At 38.0% G+C, this 19,103-nt stretch overlaps 1 protein-coding gene across 1 annotated transcript in view; it reads left to right on the top strand.

The window, feature by feature from the left end:
- LOC129234496 (protein white-like) overlaps positions 1-19,103 on the top strand; it is a 79,608-nt gene that overhangs the window by 46,505 nt on the left and 14,000 nt on the right. Inside the window, exons 12-13 of the mRNA XM_054868495.1 lie at positions 2,432-2,489; positions 15,095-15,172. Of these exons, the coding sequence (XP_054724470.1) occupies positions 2,432-2,489; positions 15,095-15,172 (136 nt within the window). The remainder of the gene's footprint in view (positions 1-2,431; positions 2,490-15,094; positions 15,173-19,103) is intronic.

The raw sequence follows: 19,103 nt of genomic DNA, 5'->3' as shown, positions 1-19,103 counted from the left end.
CCTTATATTACGCAGAGTATTTCGTCAAACGTTACTAAACTTTTAAAATATTTGACAGCATTTTAGAGAAACATAATAATAAAATTTGAAGTTAAAATATTGAAAATTTGTTGAAATATGAACAGTTAAAGCTATTAATTTTTCACTGCGCAGACACGAAAGATAGCAATTTATAACGTTCATAATTCAAAGCTCAGATACATCCTACAATCCATGAAAAAAATTCCACCGCAATTTCTTTAAATTTTAAAAAGTTATCAGCAATCTAATGAGCCGAATTTCTATAATTCTAGGATAGGCGACGAATGGTAAGGAATTGTTAGCAAACTGGCAACACTTTCCTGCCATCGTTATAGAGTGATTCACGATAAGAACAGATTATTTGTTGCTGGTCCCCTAAATGAATATCAGACTTAATTGTTATTGGATTTGACGTCTGGAGTATACTTTTCCTGAGAAAAAAATTACAGAGCAGAGAGCAATTGGTCTTTTATTTTTTGAGAAATCCGTAAAATTGTGAATTTTTGAAAGTGTCCCAATACTTTTGGTCATATAATGCATGTAATACCTCATGTATTTTGCCGAATTTAGTAACTGGGAATCTGAGACTCTAAAAGTGCTAGGTTTAGTTTTATTGCAAAATTTCAACGCAAGATAGTTTACAAACATTGAGAGTGGGGGAAGGAGTGATTTTTGCCTTTGAGCTTGGAGCAGGGTGAGCACCCTTGCATACAAAGATCAGAGAAAAATCTTTAATTTTTCAAATTCAGGAAATCCTTATCCGTAGCCGTCCGCGACTTTGCCGTTGTTATGCTCAATTTGAAAGAACTTTCACCATAACAACCCCTTGAGAAATGCTATCGTAGCCTTCTCATCTGCATATAGTACTTAGATAAATAAATAAATATTTTTTCAAAAAGAAAAGGATTCAAAGATAAAGATTAGGGGAATTTTCTGGTCACCAGTGGTGAGAAAAGGCATTTATAGTAGCCACATTTTTTTCTAGTCGCCACTACATTTGTAAAACAGGTAACTAACCAACAAAGTAGTATTTAATTTAGCACTAAAATATAAATATTATCAGTTCAAATAAAGGTTAATGTAAGTAATTAGTGGCATTAATGTTTATTGTACAATCAAGTATTAACTATGCAAAGAGGATCTAGTTTCATTTTTAAGAATGTTTTCTGCTAACTCGGATGGGGTTGGGGAGAGTGGCAAACAGGCAGAGGAAGTGAAAGAATTTCGCCAACCGATAACTAGTTAGTCCCCAATTTTATTCGGCACTCGATTTTTCAGATTTATTAAGTAGGATCATCCATTTTTAAAGAATATTTTTTTGTTAGAATTTGGAGTTCATTTCGTTAAAATTCAGTGTGGTCATGTAGGCTATCTTTTTTTTTCCTTCCTTTTTTGATATTATCAATTTTCAATAACGAACATTTTTCTAAAAATAAAACGAATTTATAAATTTATTTATTGCAAATATTCATTCATTCGTTAATTTTTCCTAGATGAGATCAGGAACCGTATTAATGGGGAAAAAAATCTTCGTTTCAAAAATTAATTTTAGTGCGAATGCAAATAAATTAATATCACAAGCGGGATTGCAAAATGCCGCGCCTTTTACACTGAGTAATTTTTCTTTTACCTATGTAGTCAAGACTCAAGAGGGAAAGAACTAGAATTTCCTTGGAAGGGTCTGTAAAAAGCTGCGGTTTCATTTCGCCGTCAGCTATTACCTCCTTCGACTACTCTGCACAGCAGGGGAGCGTCCGGTCTGTCCCCCTGCAAAATGTGACAGGTCACATGATCCACACTTTCATCGGCCACCGCTCGTTCTATTGGTTGTTGAAGTGTCAATCACTTCACTGATGAACATTGCTTTCGTTTAAAGAAAAAGCCCATTTTCAAGCGAGATCGTTTTTCTTCCCCACTGAAGAGCAGCCTTAAGGGTGGTAACTTACAGCGTGTTACTCAAAGCTTATCCCTTCATTTTACGAGCTAAGCTGCACCATTGCTTGCAGACTCTCGCTGGTGTGTTAAACTAATTTTAGCTACCAGTTTGAAGGTAATTTTAGCTTCAAAGAAAGAATATTTGCTTCCAGTTCGGGTTATTGACTATTTCAGTTTGATGATTTCATAACAAGGACGAAACTGCGATCTCTGGATGTCGTAACCGGTTTGTCGGTATATGCATTTAGATATGTATTATATGCAAGTGCTGTTTTAAATTTTTTATCTTGCTAATTGGACTTAGTGCTGATTGTAGCATAACAAGTTGCTAGATCCTGATGTTAAAAAATAGACATAATGCCCCTTAGATTCCAGGTACTCCTGAAAAAGCTCCTAAAAGAGCTTTATAAAGGAATTATGTACACTTTAGAACAAAAACAAAATATAGTATGAAACTAATGAAACTTTTTTTTAGGCTCCATTCATCATATTGATGACAGCTATGTTTGTGAGCATTTTGTACTGGCTTATTGGTAAGATTTTTAATTTTTTTTACTGCAACATTTTTTTGACTGTATGTTTGGACTCTGTTCAACTTGAAAATACGAACAATACCAAATTGGACATAAATACACAGATTGCCTTCTCCCCTCCAAAAAAATTTTCTGTATATGAAGTTATGCGGCCTATCCGCTGAACTAATCAAACCAAAGATTAGATAAAGTTAATTAACCAAGCTAGTCGGTTTGGTAAATTAACTTTGTCTATCAGTTTGAAGGTAATCTCATATTCAATGAGAGAACATCTCTCTCCAACTTGATAATTGACTATGCCAGACTGATGAGTCCATAACAGGGGTTTTCCTTAGGCAAATCCAGTTTTTGTCGAATCTTTGCCTAATTTGGCACAGAGATCTTTTGATGCCCAGGAATTCACATAGGGCTTTTTTGGCCCCCTATGGAGGGAGACTCCCCATGCATTCCATGAAACGGGCTGTTTACGCCTTAATAACAATGACTGGATTATTGGAATTTTAAAGAAATCCAAAGAGGTATAAATTGAAATTTTGAATCATGAATTTAGCGAAGAAATTAGAAATAGTGCTTGATGCAATGCTAAGTCTGTGGGAGCGTAACTCGCTTTTTACGAGAAAACCCCGTTTAAAACGAGCAATATTTTTTGTGATTCGTAAAATTTCTTTTGTTTTCCAGCTCAGCTTATTCTTTTTTTTGGTAAATTTTTCGTAAACATTCCAAAATCGACCAAAGATAGTGATAATTCATCAATCTTGAGAACAAGCGATGACAGACCTTTTTTAATTTGTGGAGTAAAGAAAAAATTAAAAATTAAAAAATTATAGTATATATGAGACTGTGAGAAGCAAAGGGATTTAAGTGCCAAAATTAAGAATTTTGAGATAAACAGTACAAATGGTAGGAGAACCTTTTAGGGAAAGAGTACTTGTAGCTCTCGTGGGTGCTGCTCAGTAGCGTAACTAGGAGTTGGCAGGAGTGGCTCTCGCCAGGGGCACAGCAGCCAGAAGGGTGGCATTTCAACTGATTAAAAAAAAAAAAAAAGATTTTTCTTTTTTTTTATTATAAAATTTGAAAAATGCTTCAAAAAAAAATCGCAACTAAAAAGAGCAAGAGACACATACATAACATCTACTGAGAAGGAACATTGGGCTTCACTGAAAGGAATTCTAAAAAAGAAAATAAGAAAAAAAAAATACAATGCTGCCTCCTATTTGTCGAATCAACTAATCAAAATGTTCTAAAAAGATTTTTTTTGGAGGTCACAGTGACTTTCGGTGACTTTCCATGTAGGGGGCGCAATTTCTTCAGTTCGCCAGGGGCGCTAGACCCCATAGTTACACTACTGGTGCTGCTATACAGTATAATTTAGAGAAATTTTTCAATGAAAGCCTACCTAAGATCTGAACTTTAAACGCATTTTACTCGAAATTATAAAAAGTCCACTTACATCACTTTGCTTCTCACTGCCTCATATATGTTTGTCTACGTATTCCTCAAGAGCAATGATATAAAGAAGAGACATTCAGACAGTTCAAAGATTAGTAACCAACTTATTTGGTACTGAAAGTGATTAAAATGAAGACGAAGAAAAGGAACTATGATGAATTTTTTTGATTTTTTCTCACACTCGCTTTTTACGATCACTCGGTTATAACGAGCATATATCGTGGTCCCTTTGCTTTCGTTATAAGCGAGTTCGACTATATAATGATTTTTTTTGCATTCATATGAAAGATCGTTGCGTATAGCATCAAAACCTCAGATCAGATACAGTGTTACCATACTGTTTCAATGTACAATGGGGAGGTTTCCTTCAGCAATGAGCAAAAAAAAAAAAAAAAAAAAACTTGAACCCAGAAAATACTTTCATTTTCCCAACAGTTTTTTTTAATTAATTTTTTAAAATGTTCGATTTTTTAAACAAGGCGTGGTCTTTATGACGTCACAAATGATGCAATTTCGCGCATCTTTCTACTATGTTTCCACGTTATGATAATCAAGCAGCAAACTAAAATTGCGCTCTACGCTTGCTATCAACCATATCTTTGCCAATACACGTGAGTAAAGATGCGAATTAAATATTTTGTTCTGTGAATGGCAATATTGAATGGCATTTTTTCATTTGTGATGTCACACGACAGAAGTGTAAACAATGAAAGCGCAACGATTTAAGTAATTTTTTAAAAATATTAAACTTAAAAGGGCAGTTCTCAAAAGGTGGGAACAAACACAGACCTCAACTTTGAAACTTCAACACCAAATAACTTTCATTTTAATTAACTCAAAAATTTTTGAGTTAAATTATAATACTGTATAGAGACAAGAATTGCCATAAATTTTTGAAAAAATGCTCTTCAAATGCCCTTAAAAAAATATTTTCTTTGCTAAAAGGCACAATTTTGGACATACCAAAACGTTAACTGAGCAAATGTACCATTAAAAAAATTTTTTTTTAAAATTATTTCCATAAGTTTCAAAAAAAATTAAAGGCATGAATCTTACACTGAACAATTTTTTGTTAATATTTTACACAAATAACAAAAGTAAAGACAGATTTACGTGAAATACACCGCCAGCTCAGTCATTTCCAGCCGAGGACTGCAGTTTCGTGCTTATTAGCACTCATCAGCCCGGCATAGGAAAGTGACTGAGCTGGAGATGGAAAACCTCTTAAGGAAGCCAAGAATGCGAAACAAACTGGTAGCTAATATAGAATTAGCAGACCAGACGAGTGACCGAAGCAATGGTTCGGTTCAACTCGAAGATTGAACGCGAGGCAGGTATATTCAGTAAATTACCGCCCATTAGCCAGGGCTAAAGCAGAAATACGTGAAATACACCGCCAGCTCAGTCATTTCCAGCCGAGGACTGCAGTTTCGTGCTTATTAGCACTCATCAGCCCGGCATAGGAAAGTGACTGAGCTGGAGATGGAAAACCTCTTAAGGAAGCCAAGAGTGCGAAACAAACTGGTAGCTAATATAGAATTAGCAGACCAGACGAGTGACCGAAGCAATGGTTCGGTTCAACTCGAAGATTGAACACGAGGCAGGTATATTCAGTAAATTACCGCCCATTAGCCAGGGCTAAAGCAGAAATACGTGAAATACACCGCCAGCTCAGTCATTTCCAGCCGAGGACTGCAGTTTCGTGCTTATTAGCACTCATCAGCCCGGCTAGCCAGGGTAGCCAGGGTAGCCTATATTAGCTACCAGTTTGTTTCGCACTCTTGGCTTCCTTAAGAGGTTTTCCATCTCCAGCTCAGTCACTTTCCTATGCCGGGCTGATGAGTGCTAATAAGCGCGAAACTGCAGTCCTCGGCTGGAAATGACTGAGCTGGCGGTGTATTTCACGTATTTGTGCTTTAGCCCTGGCTAATGGGCGGTAATTTACTGAATATACCTGCCTCGCGTTCAATCTTCGAGTTGAACCGAACCATTGCTTCGGTCACTCGTCTGGTCTGCTAATTCTATATTAGCTACCAGTTTGTTTCGCACTCTTGGCTTCCTTAAGAGGTTTTCCATCTCCAGCTCAGTCACTTTCCTATGCCGGGCTGATGAGTGCTAATAAGCACGAAACTGCAGTCCTCGGCTGGAAATGACTGCGCTGGCGGTGTATTTCACGTATTTCTGCTTTAGCCCTGGCTAATGGGCGGTAATTTACTGAATATACCTGCCTCGCTTTCAATCTTCGACTTGAACCGAACCATTGCTTCGGTCACTCGTCTGGTCTGCTAATTCTATATTAGCTACCAGTTTGTTTCGCACTCTTGGCTTCCTTAAGAGGTTTTCCATCTCCAGCTCAGTCACTTTCCTATGCCGGGCTGATGAGTGCTAATAAGCACGAAACTGCAGTCCTCGGCTGGAAATGACTGAGCTGGCGGTGTATTTCACGTATTTGTGCTTTAACCCTGGCTAATGGGCGGTAATTTACTGAATATACCTGCCTCGCGTTCAATCTTCGAGTTGAACCGAACCATTGCTTCGGTCACTCGTCTGGTCTGCTAATTCTATATTAGCTACCAGTTTGTTTCGCTCTCTTGGCTTCCTTAAGAGGTTTTCCATCTCCAGCTCAGTCACTTTCCTATGCCGGGCTGATGAGTGCTAATAAGCACGAAACTGCAGTCCTCGGCTGGAAATGACTGAGCTGGCGGTGTATTACGTATTTCTGCTTTAGCTCTGGCTAATGGGCGGTAATTTACTGAATATACCTGCCTCGCGTTCAATCTTCGAGTTGAACCGAACCATTGCTTCGGTCACTCGTCTGGTCTGCTAATTCTATATTAGCTACCAGTTTTTGTTTCGCACTCTTGGCTTCCTTAAGAGGTTTTCCATCTCCAGCTCAGTCACTTTCCTATGCCGGGCTGATGAGTGCTAATAAGCACGAAACTGCAGTCCTCGGCTGGAAATGACTGAGCTGGCGGTGTATTTCACGTTTTTCTGCTTTAGCCCTGGCTAATGGGCGGTAATTTACTGAATATACCTGCCTCGCGCTCAATCTTCGAGTTGAACCGAACCATTGCTTCGGTCACTCGTCTGGTCTGCTAATTCTATATTAGCTACCAGTTTGTTTCGCACTCTTGGCTTCCTTAAGAGGTTTTCCATCTCCAGCTCAGTCACTTTCCTATGCCGGGCTGATGAGTGCTAATAAGCACGAAACTGCAGTCCTCGGCTGGAAATGACTGAGCTGGCGGTGTATTTCACGTATTTCTGCTTTAGCCCTGGCTAATGGGCGGTAATTTACTGAATATACCTGCCTCGCGTTCAATCTTCGAGTTGAACCGAACCATTGCTTCGGTCACTCGTCTGGTCTGCTAATTCTATATTAGCTACCAGTTTTTGTTTCGCACTCTTGGCTTCCTTAAGAGGTTTTCCATCTCCAGCTCAGTCACTTTCCTATGCCGGGCTGATGAGTGCTAATAAGCACGAAACTGCAGTCCTCGGCTGGAAATGACTGAGCTGGCGGTGTATTTCACGTTTTTCTGCTTTAGCCCTGGCTAATGGGCGGTAATTTACTGAATATACCTGCCTCGCGCTCAATCTTCGAGTTGAACCGAACCATTGCTTTGGTCACTCGTCTGGTCTGCTAATTCTATATTAGCTACCAGTTTGTTTCGCACTCTTGGCTTCCTTAAGAGGTTTTCCATCTCCAGCTCAGTCACTTTCCTATGCCGGGCTGATGAGTGCTAATAAGCACGAAACTGCAATCCTCGGCTGGAAATGACTGAGCTGGCGGTGTATTTCACGTATTTCTGCTTTAGCCCTGGCTAATGGGCGGTAATTTACTGAATATACCTGCCTCGCGTTCAATCTTCGAGTTGAACCGAACCATTGCTTCGGTCACTCGTCTGGTCTGCTAATTCTATATTAGCTACCAGTTTGTTTCGCACTCTTGGCTTCCTTAAGAGGTTTTCCATCTCCAGCTCAGTCACTTTCCTATGCCGGGCTGATGAGTGCTAATAAGCACGAAACTGCAGTCCTCGGCTGGAAATGACTGAGCTGGCGGTGTATTTCACGTATTTCTGCTTTAGCCCTGGCTAATGGGCGGTAATTTACTGAATATACCTGCCTCGCGTTCAATCTTCGAGTTGAACCGAACCATTGCTTCGGTCACTCGTCTGGTCTGCTAATTCTATATTAGCTACCAGTTTTTGTTTCGCACTCTTGGCTTCCTTAAGAGGTTTTCCACCTCCAGCTCAGTCACTTTCCTATGCCGGGCTGATGAGTGCTAATAAGCACGAAACTGCAGTCCTCGGCTGGAAATGACTGAGCTGGCGGTGTATTTCACGTATTTCTGCTTTAGCCGTGGCTAATGGGCGGTAATTTACTGAATATACCTGCCTCGCGTTCAATCTTCGAGTTGAACCGAACCATTGCTTCGGTCACTCGTCTGGTCTGCTAATTCTATATTAGCTACCAGTTTGTTTCGCACTCTTGGCTTCCTTAAGAGGTTTTCCATCTCCAGCTCAGTCACTTTCCTATGCCGGGTTGATGAGTGCTAATAAGCACGAAACTGCAGTCCTCGGCTGGAAATGACTGAGCTGGCGGTGTATTACGTATTTCTGCTTTAGCTCTGGCTAATGGGCGGTAATTTACTGAATATACCTGCCTCGCGTTCAATCTTCGAGTTGAACCGAACCATTGCTTCGGTCACTCGTCTGGTCTGCTAATTCTATATTAGCTACCAGTTTGTTTCGCACTCTTGGCTTCCTTAAGAGGTTTTCCATCTCCAGCTCAGTCACTTTCCTATGCCGGGCTGATGAGTGCTAATAAGCACGAAACTGCAATCCTCGGCTGGAAATGACTGAGCTGGCGGTGTATTTCACGTATTTCTGCTTTAGCCCTGGCTAATGGGCGGTAATTTACTGAATATACCTGCCTCGCGTTCAATCTTCGAGTTGAACCGAACCATTGCTTCGGTCACTCGTCTGGTCTGCTAATTCTATATTAGCTACCAGTTTGTTTCGCACTCTTGGCTTCCTTAAGAGGTTTTCCATCTCCAGCTCAGTCACTTTCCTATGCCGGGCTGATGAGTGCTAATAAGCACGAAACTGCAGTCCTCGGCTGGAAATGACTGAGCTGGCGGTGTATTTCACGTATTTCTGCTTTAGCCCTGGCTAATGGGCGGTAATTTACTGAATATACCTGCCTCGCGTTCAATCTTCGAGTTGAACCGAACCATTGCTTCGGTCACTCGTCTGCTCTGCTAATTCTATATTAGCTACCAGTTTTTGTTTCGCACTCTTGGCTTCCTTAAGAGGTTTTCCATCTCCAGCTCAGTCACTTTCCTATGCCGGGCTGATGAGTGCTAATAAGCACGAAACTGCAGTCCTCGGCTGGAAATGACTGAGCTGGCGGTGTATTTCACGTATTTCTGCTTTAGCCCTGGCTAATGGGCGGTAATTTACTGAATATACCTGCCTCGCGTTCAATCTTCGAGTTGAACCGAACCATTGCTTCGGTCACTCGTCTGGTCTGCTAATTCTATATTAGCTACCAGTTTGTTTCGCACTCTTGGCTTCCTTAAGAGGTTTTCCATCTCCAGCTCAGTCACTTTCCTATGCCGGGCTGATGAGTGCTAATAAGCACGAAACTGCAGTCCTCGGCTGGAAATGACTGAGCTGGCGGTGTATTTCACGTATTTCTGCTTTAGCCCTGGCTAATGGGCGGTAATTTACTGAATATACCTGCCTCGCGTTCAATCTTCGAGTTGAACCGAACCATTGCTTCGGTCACTCGTCTGGTCTGCTAATTCTATATTAGCTACCAGTTTGTTTCGCACTCTTGGCTTCCTTAAGAGGTTTTCCATCTCCAGCTCAGTCACTTTCCTATGCCGGGCTGATGAGTGCTAATAAGCACGAAACTGCAGTCCTCGGCTGGAAATGACTGAGCTGGCGGTGTATTTCACGTATTTCTGCTTTAGCCCTGGCTAATGGGCGGTAATTTACTGAATATACCTGCCTCGCGTTCAATCTTCGAGTTGAACCGAACCATTGCTTCGGTCACTCGTCTGGTCTGCTAATTCTATATTAGCTACCAGTTTTTGTTTCGCACTCTTGGCTTCCTTAAGAGGTTTTCCATCTCCAGCTCAGTCACTTTCCTATGCCGGGCTGATGAGTGCTAATAAGCACGAAACTGCAGTCCTCGGCTGGAAATGACTGAGCTGGCGGTGTATTTCACGTATTTCTGCTTTAGCCCTGGCTAATGGGCGGTAATTTACTGAATATACCTGCCTCGCGTTCAATCTTCGAGTTGAACCGAACCATTGCTTCGGTCACTCGTCTGGTCTGCTAATTCTATATTAGCTACCAGTTTGTTTCGCACTCTTGGCTTCCTTAAGAGGTTTTCCATCTCCAGCTCAGTCACTTTCCTATGCCGGGCTGATGAGTGCTAATAAGCACGAAACTGCAGTCCTCGGCTGGAAATGACTGAGCTGGCGGTGTATTTCACGTATTTCTGCTTTAGCCCTGGCTAATGGGCGGTAATTTACTGAATATACCTGCCTCGCGTTCAATCTTCGAGTTGAACCGAACCATTGCTTCGGTCACTCGTCTGGTCTGCTAATTCTATATTAGCTACCAGTTTGTTTCGCACTCTTGGCTTCCTTAAGAGGTTTTCCATCTCCAGCTCAGTCACTTTCCTATGCCGGGCTGATGAGTGCTAATAAGCACGAAACTGCAGTCCTCGGCTGGAAATGACTGAGCTGGCGGTGTATTTCACGTATTTCTGCTTTAGCCCTGGCTAATGGGCGGTAATTTACTGAATATACCTGCCTCGCGTTCAATCTTCGAGTTGAACCGAACCATTGCTTCGGTCACTCGTCTGGTCTGCTAATTCTATATTAGCTACCAGTTTGTTTCGCACTCTTGGCTTCCTTAAGAGGTTTTCCATCTCCAGCTCAGTCACTTTCCTATGCCGGGCTGATGAGTGCTAATAAGCACGAAACTGCAGTCCTCGGCTGGAAATGACTGAGCTGGCGGTGTATTTCACGTATTTCTGCTTTAGCCCTGGCTAATGGGCGGTAATTTACTGAATATACCTGCCTCGCGTTCAATCTTCGAGTTGAACCGAACCATTGCTTCGGTCACTCGTCTGGTCTGCTAATTCTATATTAGCTACCAGTTTGTTTCGCACTCTTGGCTTCCTTAAGAGGTTTTCCATCTCCAGCTCAGTCACTTTCCTATGCCGGGCTGATGAGTGCTAATAAGCACGAAACTGCAGTCCTCGGCTGGAAATGACTGAGCTGGCGGTGTATTTCACGTATTTCTGCTTTAGCCCTGGCTAATGGGCGGTAATTTACTGAATATACCTGCCTCGCGTTCAATCTTCGAGTTGAACCGAACCATTGCTTCGGTCACTCGTCTGGTCTGCTAATTCTATATTAGCTACCAGTTTTTGTTTCGCACTCTTGGCTTCCTTAAGAGGTTTTCCATCTCCAGCTCAGTCACTTTCCTATGCCGGGCTGATGAGTGCTAATAAGCACGAAACTGCAGTCCTCGGCTGGAAATGACTGAGCTGGCGGTGTATTTCACGTATTTCTGCTTTAGCCCTGGCTAATGGGCGGTAATTTACTGAATATACCTGCCTCGCGTTCAATCTTCGAGTTGAACCGAACCATTGCTTCGGTCACTCGTCTGGTCTGCTAATTCTATATTAGCTACCAGTTTGTTTCGCACTCTTGGCTTCCTTAAGAGGTTTTCCATCTCCAGCTCAGTCACTTTCCTATGCCGGGCTGATGAGTGCTAATAAGCACGAAACTGCAGTCCTCGGCTGGAAATGACTGAGCTGGCGGTGTATTTCACGTATTTCTGCTTTAGCCCTGGCTAATGGGCGGTAATTTACTGAATATACCTGCCTCGCGTTCAATCTTCGAGTTGAACCGAACCATTGCTTCGGTCACTCGTCTGGTCTGCTAATTCTATATTAGCTACCAGTTTGTTTCGCACTCTTGGCTTCCTTAAGAGGTTTTCCATCTCCAGCTCAGTCACTTTCCTATGCCGGGCTGATGAGTGCTAATAAGCACGAAACTGCAGTCCTCGGCTGGAAATGACTGAGCTGGCGGTGTATTTCACGTATTTCTGCTTTAGCCCTGGCTAATGGGCGGTAATTTACTGAATATACCTGCCTCGCGTTCAATCTTCGAGTTGAACCGAACCATTGCTTCGGTCACTCGTCTGGTCTGCTAATTCTATATTAGCTACCAGTTTGTTTCGCACTCTTGGCTTCCTTAAGAGGTTTTCCATCTCCAGCTCAGTCACTTTCCTATGCCGGGCTGATGAGTGCTAATAAGCACGAAACTGCAGTCCTCGGCTGGAAATGACTGAGCTGGCGGTGTATTTCACGTATTTCTGCTTTAGCCCTGGCTAATGGGCGGTAATTTACTGAATAAAGACAGATTATTTACTTTGTAAATGATTTTAGAAAAAAGTAAATTTGAAATTTGATGCATGTCCAAAAGTTACGATCTTTACAATGCTATTTTTTGAGAACTAAGTATATGATGTTTTCGTTTTAAAGGTATTTATCGATCCTCAGAATCAATTTTTAATCGTTTAAAAGTGTTTTCGTAAGCTTTTATGCAGTATCTTAGAAGAAAAGTAATTTTTTTTTAAACATACATGCGAGTTGTCCAAATGGGTGTTACGATCTTGATGCCGATAATTCTGTCAGTTTATTCATAATTTTTAGATGATCCACTGTCTTCTAACCTCAATAAAAAAGGTTATTATAATGTTATCTTCTTTAATCCATCGGTATTTTGCATAATTAATACGTTACACATTGAGCAATACATAAATTACAGTGGAAACATGGCTGGTTATGATCGCAACGGAAGCCATTTTGCGCTAAAATCGCCAAGCAAACCTCCGTTGGCGACAACACATTATACGATAAGCTAAAGGTTACCAGAGGGGAATTCCAGTTTGACAAAAGTAGTTTATCGTCAGCTGCACCAGTTTTGGCGACGTTATCACCTGCGCTAGCATTCCCCCCCCCCCCCCCCCCGCTTTTACTATTTTAGAATTTTTTTTCTCTTTATTTTGGAAACATAATTTAACGATCTCCAAATAGAAATACGAATTTCTTTTTTCAATAATTTTTTTTAGACATCGTTTTAATTCTTATGACATTAGAAAAAATATTTATTTTTAAAACTGATGATGTCACTTTTTATATTTGTATTATTTTTAATTTGAAGCATTTTTTTACTTTCCATCAACTTCTTCAAAATCATTCCAAAACTTTATTATATGTGAAGAGCAGTATGTATAGCTATTCAAGTACGTCATTAATATCCTCTTTATTATTAAATTGCAAAATTCAAAAAGTAGTAAATAAAATTTTCATTGGAAATATTAAAAATCAGATCAACAATTGTCAAAAATGTTGAAACTTACATTATGATGATGTCCAAAATCCGTTACCTACAAACAACAATGTCCAAAATCTGATACCTACAGACTGCTGATTTAATTTGTTAATTAACAATTTTTACAAATACCTGCTGTCTTTTCATGTTCATATATTGTGTTCTAGGTATGCATACTATAGAATGAAAGCAAAATTGATGTCAAATTTGAAAATTTTTGAAATTGCTCAAAGTTAACTTTTTTGTTCCCACCTTTTGAGAACTGCCCAAAAATATTTTTTTAAAAATGGTCAGATCCTATGTTTTTAAGCATGCTCTTTCAGAAAAAAATACTTTAAAAATTTTGTAAGCGGCCTCATTAAAGGTAAAGGATTTAACACTTTTTTTTCCATTTGAACGAATATTTTCCACACATTGTTAGCCCTACATGTAAAATGATCGAACCAACTCAAAGACAGTTCTGTAAATGCTTTCTCTATTTAAAAAAAAGAGTAACAATTTTTTTTTATTTTTATAGCAGTCTTACATCTTGTTTCCTTAATTTGAAGACTCGAAATTGAATGCAGTAGAGAAGGAGACTGAATATTTAGAAAACACGTTATGCACATTCCAAAGAAACGGGAAGCAAAAATAACCAGAACTTTTTAAAATGAACATCAAAATTTAAATTTTTTTCATGTAGCTTCATAAAAATTGACTTTCTTAAGGATCCTAAAATTTTCTTTAATTCAGATATAGGGAAGGGTGGCCCAAAGCGGGTAGGTTTTCGAAGAACGCTCGAAAATTGTAGTTTTTGAACTTTACTCGCAACAATTTCGGTTTTATGTCCTTGCAGGGTTTTTGAACTTCAAAATAAAAAAAGATTTTTGTATTATTTCAAATACCAATATTTATTTATTATTAACCATCACAAACATTTGCAAAACCCGCTTTGCCTTACCAGCGAGCCCAAAGGGGATAAGCTTAACTAACTGTGATTTGGAACATTTGCCAATCAAATATGAAGTTATGAATGATTAAAATAGTTGACTAGCTACCTGCCATTATAAAAAAAAATATAAAACAGTTGTACTTATCCAGTTTAAAGTCAGCACATTTATTTATAAATTATAAAGAAGTAACTGATTAAATGAATAGACTAATTAATTGCCAGCCTCAAAAATAACTTTTTAAAGTTATACTTATCCTATTGAAATAGGAAATCTAAGTCAGCACACGAGTCAAGAAGTTATAAATAATATATGAGGAAATCCTATACCCGCTTTGCCCGAAAGCACGTTTTTTATTTCAATAATTATAACTTTAAATTTAAAAAAGAAACAAACGAAATCATTATCGTAGTTAATAGGTGGATGGTTTCAGAATAACGTAATATTATTGAGAATCAAAAAAATAGGTTGGTCTTTGACTAATCACAAGTTACAAAACTTCATTCTTTTTTTTTTAGGAATGTATCATTTTTTAAATTTTAATCCTGGTTGCGGCATGCCTGCTGCTTCGCTGGCACTGATTAAAACTCGGGGGCGTTCATGTAAACACGACAGACGTATGCATCGCCGCTTACACCATGGGGGGGGGGGGGGGCATACGAAGGCCTACCCGCTTTGGGCCACTTTTCCCTAATTTCTGTTTCTAAAAGTAACGTTAAAATTAATAAGTGCTTTACCAGAAAACAAAAACAACGTTAAATTGCAATTTTTGCTTTTCAAAGTAATGTATTTCAATTCATTTCCAGGTTTGAATTCGGATTACAAAGCATTTTTAACATGTGTAGCAGTTACTGTTCTGATAGCAAACACAGCTGCTTCATTCGGTAAGTGTTAGGTTTAGTAAAATTGAAAATTTAAACAATCATAAAAGTCATTAGAATTCAAAGACGATTTCAATAGGAACACATTAAATTATTTCATCCCTTCATTCCTTTTTACAATTGCTTGGGAGGGGTGGGGGACGCTTTGCGTATTTATATTTATTTGCCAATGCACAATTAGTATTCAGTTAATTTTTAATAAAAATAACTGCTTTTTTTAGCCTAATGTTGACAGCTTTGGAAGATGTTGATGACTTCACAGTACCTCAATTTTTTAGAAATGTCAAATAAATCAGTTATGAACTTAGATTTTTTTTTTCGAAGAATAAGTAGAAATTATTTTAAACGACTTTATATTGAATCAACTGTAACAGCTTGTAAAGCTAATACTGGGTTCGGCACATTAACCTCCGTATTTGGAAAAGGCATTGTGTTTGTTGTGGTGGGAATACGGTGATGGAAGTGGTATCGACAGATAGCAGTAAATATGCCATTTGCAGTAGTAGCAATGACATGGTGGGTAAGCATCGTCATGGGTTGTGGTTGTAGGGAAGCATCCCAGCTAAAAAAAATCTGCAGAAAATCTTTAAAAAATATCTGCAGAAAATTTAAGCATATTTGGAACATGCTTTCTATAGAAAATCTGCAGATTTTATCTGTAGATTTTTTGCAGAAAGCGTGTTCCAAATATGCTCAAATTTTCTGCAGATTTTGTGAAGAAAGCATGTTTCAAACATACTTAAATATTCTGCAGAAAATCTGTAGATAAACTGCAAAAAATGTACCCAGTAAATTAAAAATAGTAGATAACAATTAATAACAAATGAAATTAATGCAATAAAAATCCGAAAACATTTTTAATTTTAAGTTTCGACATTTCTTTAATAAAAATGAGTAAATTCACTACAGAGTGGTGTTTCATGTTTGTTTAATAAACATATAATTAAAACTTGAACTACTCCTCCAAAATGAAAATTTAAATTTTATTAAATTGGAGCTTATGCAAATTGAAATAATTAAACCACATTTGTCACAAAAATACATCGCTATGATTGTAAAATTAGTATTAAGTTTCAAGACGAAATAATAAATAGAACTATTTGTAAAAATTAAAAATTTCGAAAAATTCCTCCAAATCGACCACGTGGTGGAAAGTAATTAAGTTAATTAGGCTGGTTATTACTGAGACATCGTAACACAATTTTTTTTATTAATAGATATTGACAACGTAAATGTTCGCTCGAAATTTTAAGTCAATCGGTGAAAAAATAAAAATTTCAAAAATTAAAAACCTCCGATTAGGCATAGCGTTTCAAACTAACTCTAATATACTAATACACTTATTAAATAAAAGTTAATTTAATCAAATAATAATTGTTGAATTTTAAAATGTCTTACCTTTTTGTGAACCGAGGCATGAATCCAAGATTTTTTCATGGGTTTCCAATGATGAAACTTGAAATTTCCCTAATTATTTGTTTCCGTGACGGAGCAAAAAAACAATACGAGACACCTGGTCGAGGGGTCATCTACTCTCGTAGCCTTGTGGCACCCGAATATTGCGGGACGCACCGAGGCCTCCGTGGACGGTAAAAGGCTTGGCGTTCGGTGCGTTTGTACTCGAACGGCGCGCCGTTCGAGAACATTATTTCAAGTCATATTTGTTCTTATTTATTTTCAATTTCCTGATTTTTCTCCAAGTGAGACAAATTTGACTCTGTTCTAATCCGTATTCTTCTTGAAATTGACATTTTTGAAAGTCCTTTCAAACCATGTAATAACTTGCGTTATTCAATATCGTTTTGTTTTCAAAAAAATAAATAAATAATCAAATAAATAAGTAAACAAAAAAAATGATGTATTGTAATTTCACTTTTATTTGATTTGAATCATGCACTTATATTAAAATTGATTTTCATGTCATATTATTTGTATAATACAATAAACAGACATTTTTTATTTGGTAAATGTTTCAAACGTGTTAAAATGCTTTTGAATTTTAATTTAAGTTAACAAAATATAAATCAAAGTTCTTGGGGGAAAAGTTTAAGTTATTTATTACTGATTTTAATTAGAAACACAAAAAAATGTGTTTAATTTTCTAAAAACTGAAAAAATATAAAAAAAATTTAAAGTGTGAAAAACTTTTATGCTGTAATAAAACTTTGAAAAATAATTTAAATTGAAATACAGATTTCTTTTTGATGACCATAAAATATCTACAAACGTACGAACTATTTAGAGAAAACTGTAAGAGAATTTTTTGTATAGATTTTCTGTAGATATAATTGAAGAAAATTTGCAGATTTTTTTACCTTCAAAAAATCTGCAGAATATTGAGAGAAAACTAAAAAGAAAACTTTTTTGTGTGGATTTTCTGCAGATTATTTTGAAGAAAAAATGCAGATTTTGCTTGTCTTCTAAAAATCTGCAGAAATCTTGAAAAATACTTCAAAAAAAAATTTATTTCTGCAGATTTTCTGAAGATTATTTTTAGCTGGGATATTCTAACTGGCGGTTTCTCAATTATTACTCAACAAAAATTTCATGGTCGCCTCCAATTTGGCAGATACGATCCTGTTCCAGAGAGAAAAAAAATTATCTTTGGGCTCAAACTTAGAGCCACAGGCACCGCACAGAAGGACAAAAAAAGTTTAACTGACTTCAGATCGTTTCAACGCTGGAAAATGTGGCACTCGTGAGAGCCCAGGAATGTCCAAACTGTTTATCACGTAAACATTCAGCGGATCAACGATTTTCTTATGAGAATGCAAGAAAAATCCTGGACAAAGATCTTCACAACGTGAATAACATTTCTAGAAGATCAGGATCAGGTCGGCCAAGTTAGATCCGATTGCGAAGTTCTTGCCGAGGATTAGTCAAAAAATCACCATTACCCATAACAGGGGAGTTGAAAAAGTAGGACATAACAGGGGACATAAGGTCTCAGAGACCGCTCTACTTTAATATTTTTTAACATTTGTGTAATTAAGACACATTTCTGTAATTTCCCTTAAATGTTCTTTGCACTTTAATTAGCACGGGATTTTTTTTTTTTTTTTTTTGAATTTTGAATTTTGAGTTGAAATATACCTTTTCCGAGGACATTTAACTAGAGTCTTAGGATTTTTCGAGAGATATTATATGCTGCATTAGTAAATAATTTACTACTCGTAATAAAAATGTATCTATTATCAATTAATGATTTTATTTTAATTGTGTTATATATACAGAACATTTTAATACCAGGAAATTGATTATATAACTTTACGAGAAAACTTTGACTATTAGTCCTTTAACTATTAGTATTTTGAGTGGTATTTTAAGGAATAACTCAGCCCTCATTATTCCTAAAACATCATTGCGTATCTTTTATGAACGTTTCAAACAACTCTCATCCTTAAGTAGAACATTTCGCATCTCTTCCGCATAACGCCGGATATGTAAATGAACCTATTTCCGCGGTTCTAATGTTAAAAGTAATACGTCTACTACTGCCAAAAATTGTAATATTGAAGGGGAGGTGCAGTCTCACAGACCGCATGTAAAGAATGCCATGAATTTCAAACCAAATGCATTCGCCAAAAGATAATGATAAGCAAGGTGGTGTTAAAGGTTACAAAACAAAAAGCTATTAGGAAAAACCATTCAAACAGACAGAAAATAAAATAGGGGTGATGGGATGAACTTTTGAGTGGTCTGTGTGTGAGACTGTACCTCCCCTGTAACGGGCAGGGCCTGATTACTGAATAAGCTAACTAGCCTGTGGTCTAGGGACCCCACTTTTTTAGGGGCCCTCAAATGGCTAAAAATTATTTAGACACTGACCAAAATTGTATCGTTTGGCTGCAGAGGCCTCCGGAAAAACTGTTTGGCCTAGGGCAACCGCGATACTTTAATTAGGCTCTGGTAGCGGGTTAATATATTCCTCCAC

The sequence above is a fragment of the Uloborus diversus genome, chromosome 1 (genome assembly GCF_026930045.1).
Source record: "Uloborus diversus isolate 005 chromosome 1, Udiv.v.3.1, whole genome shotgun sequence".
Lineage (NCBI taxonomy): Eukaryota > Metazoa > Arthropoda > Arachnida > Araneae > Uloboridae > Uloborus > Uloborus diversus.
This window is presented reverse-complemented; position numbering and strand designations above follow the sequence as displayed.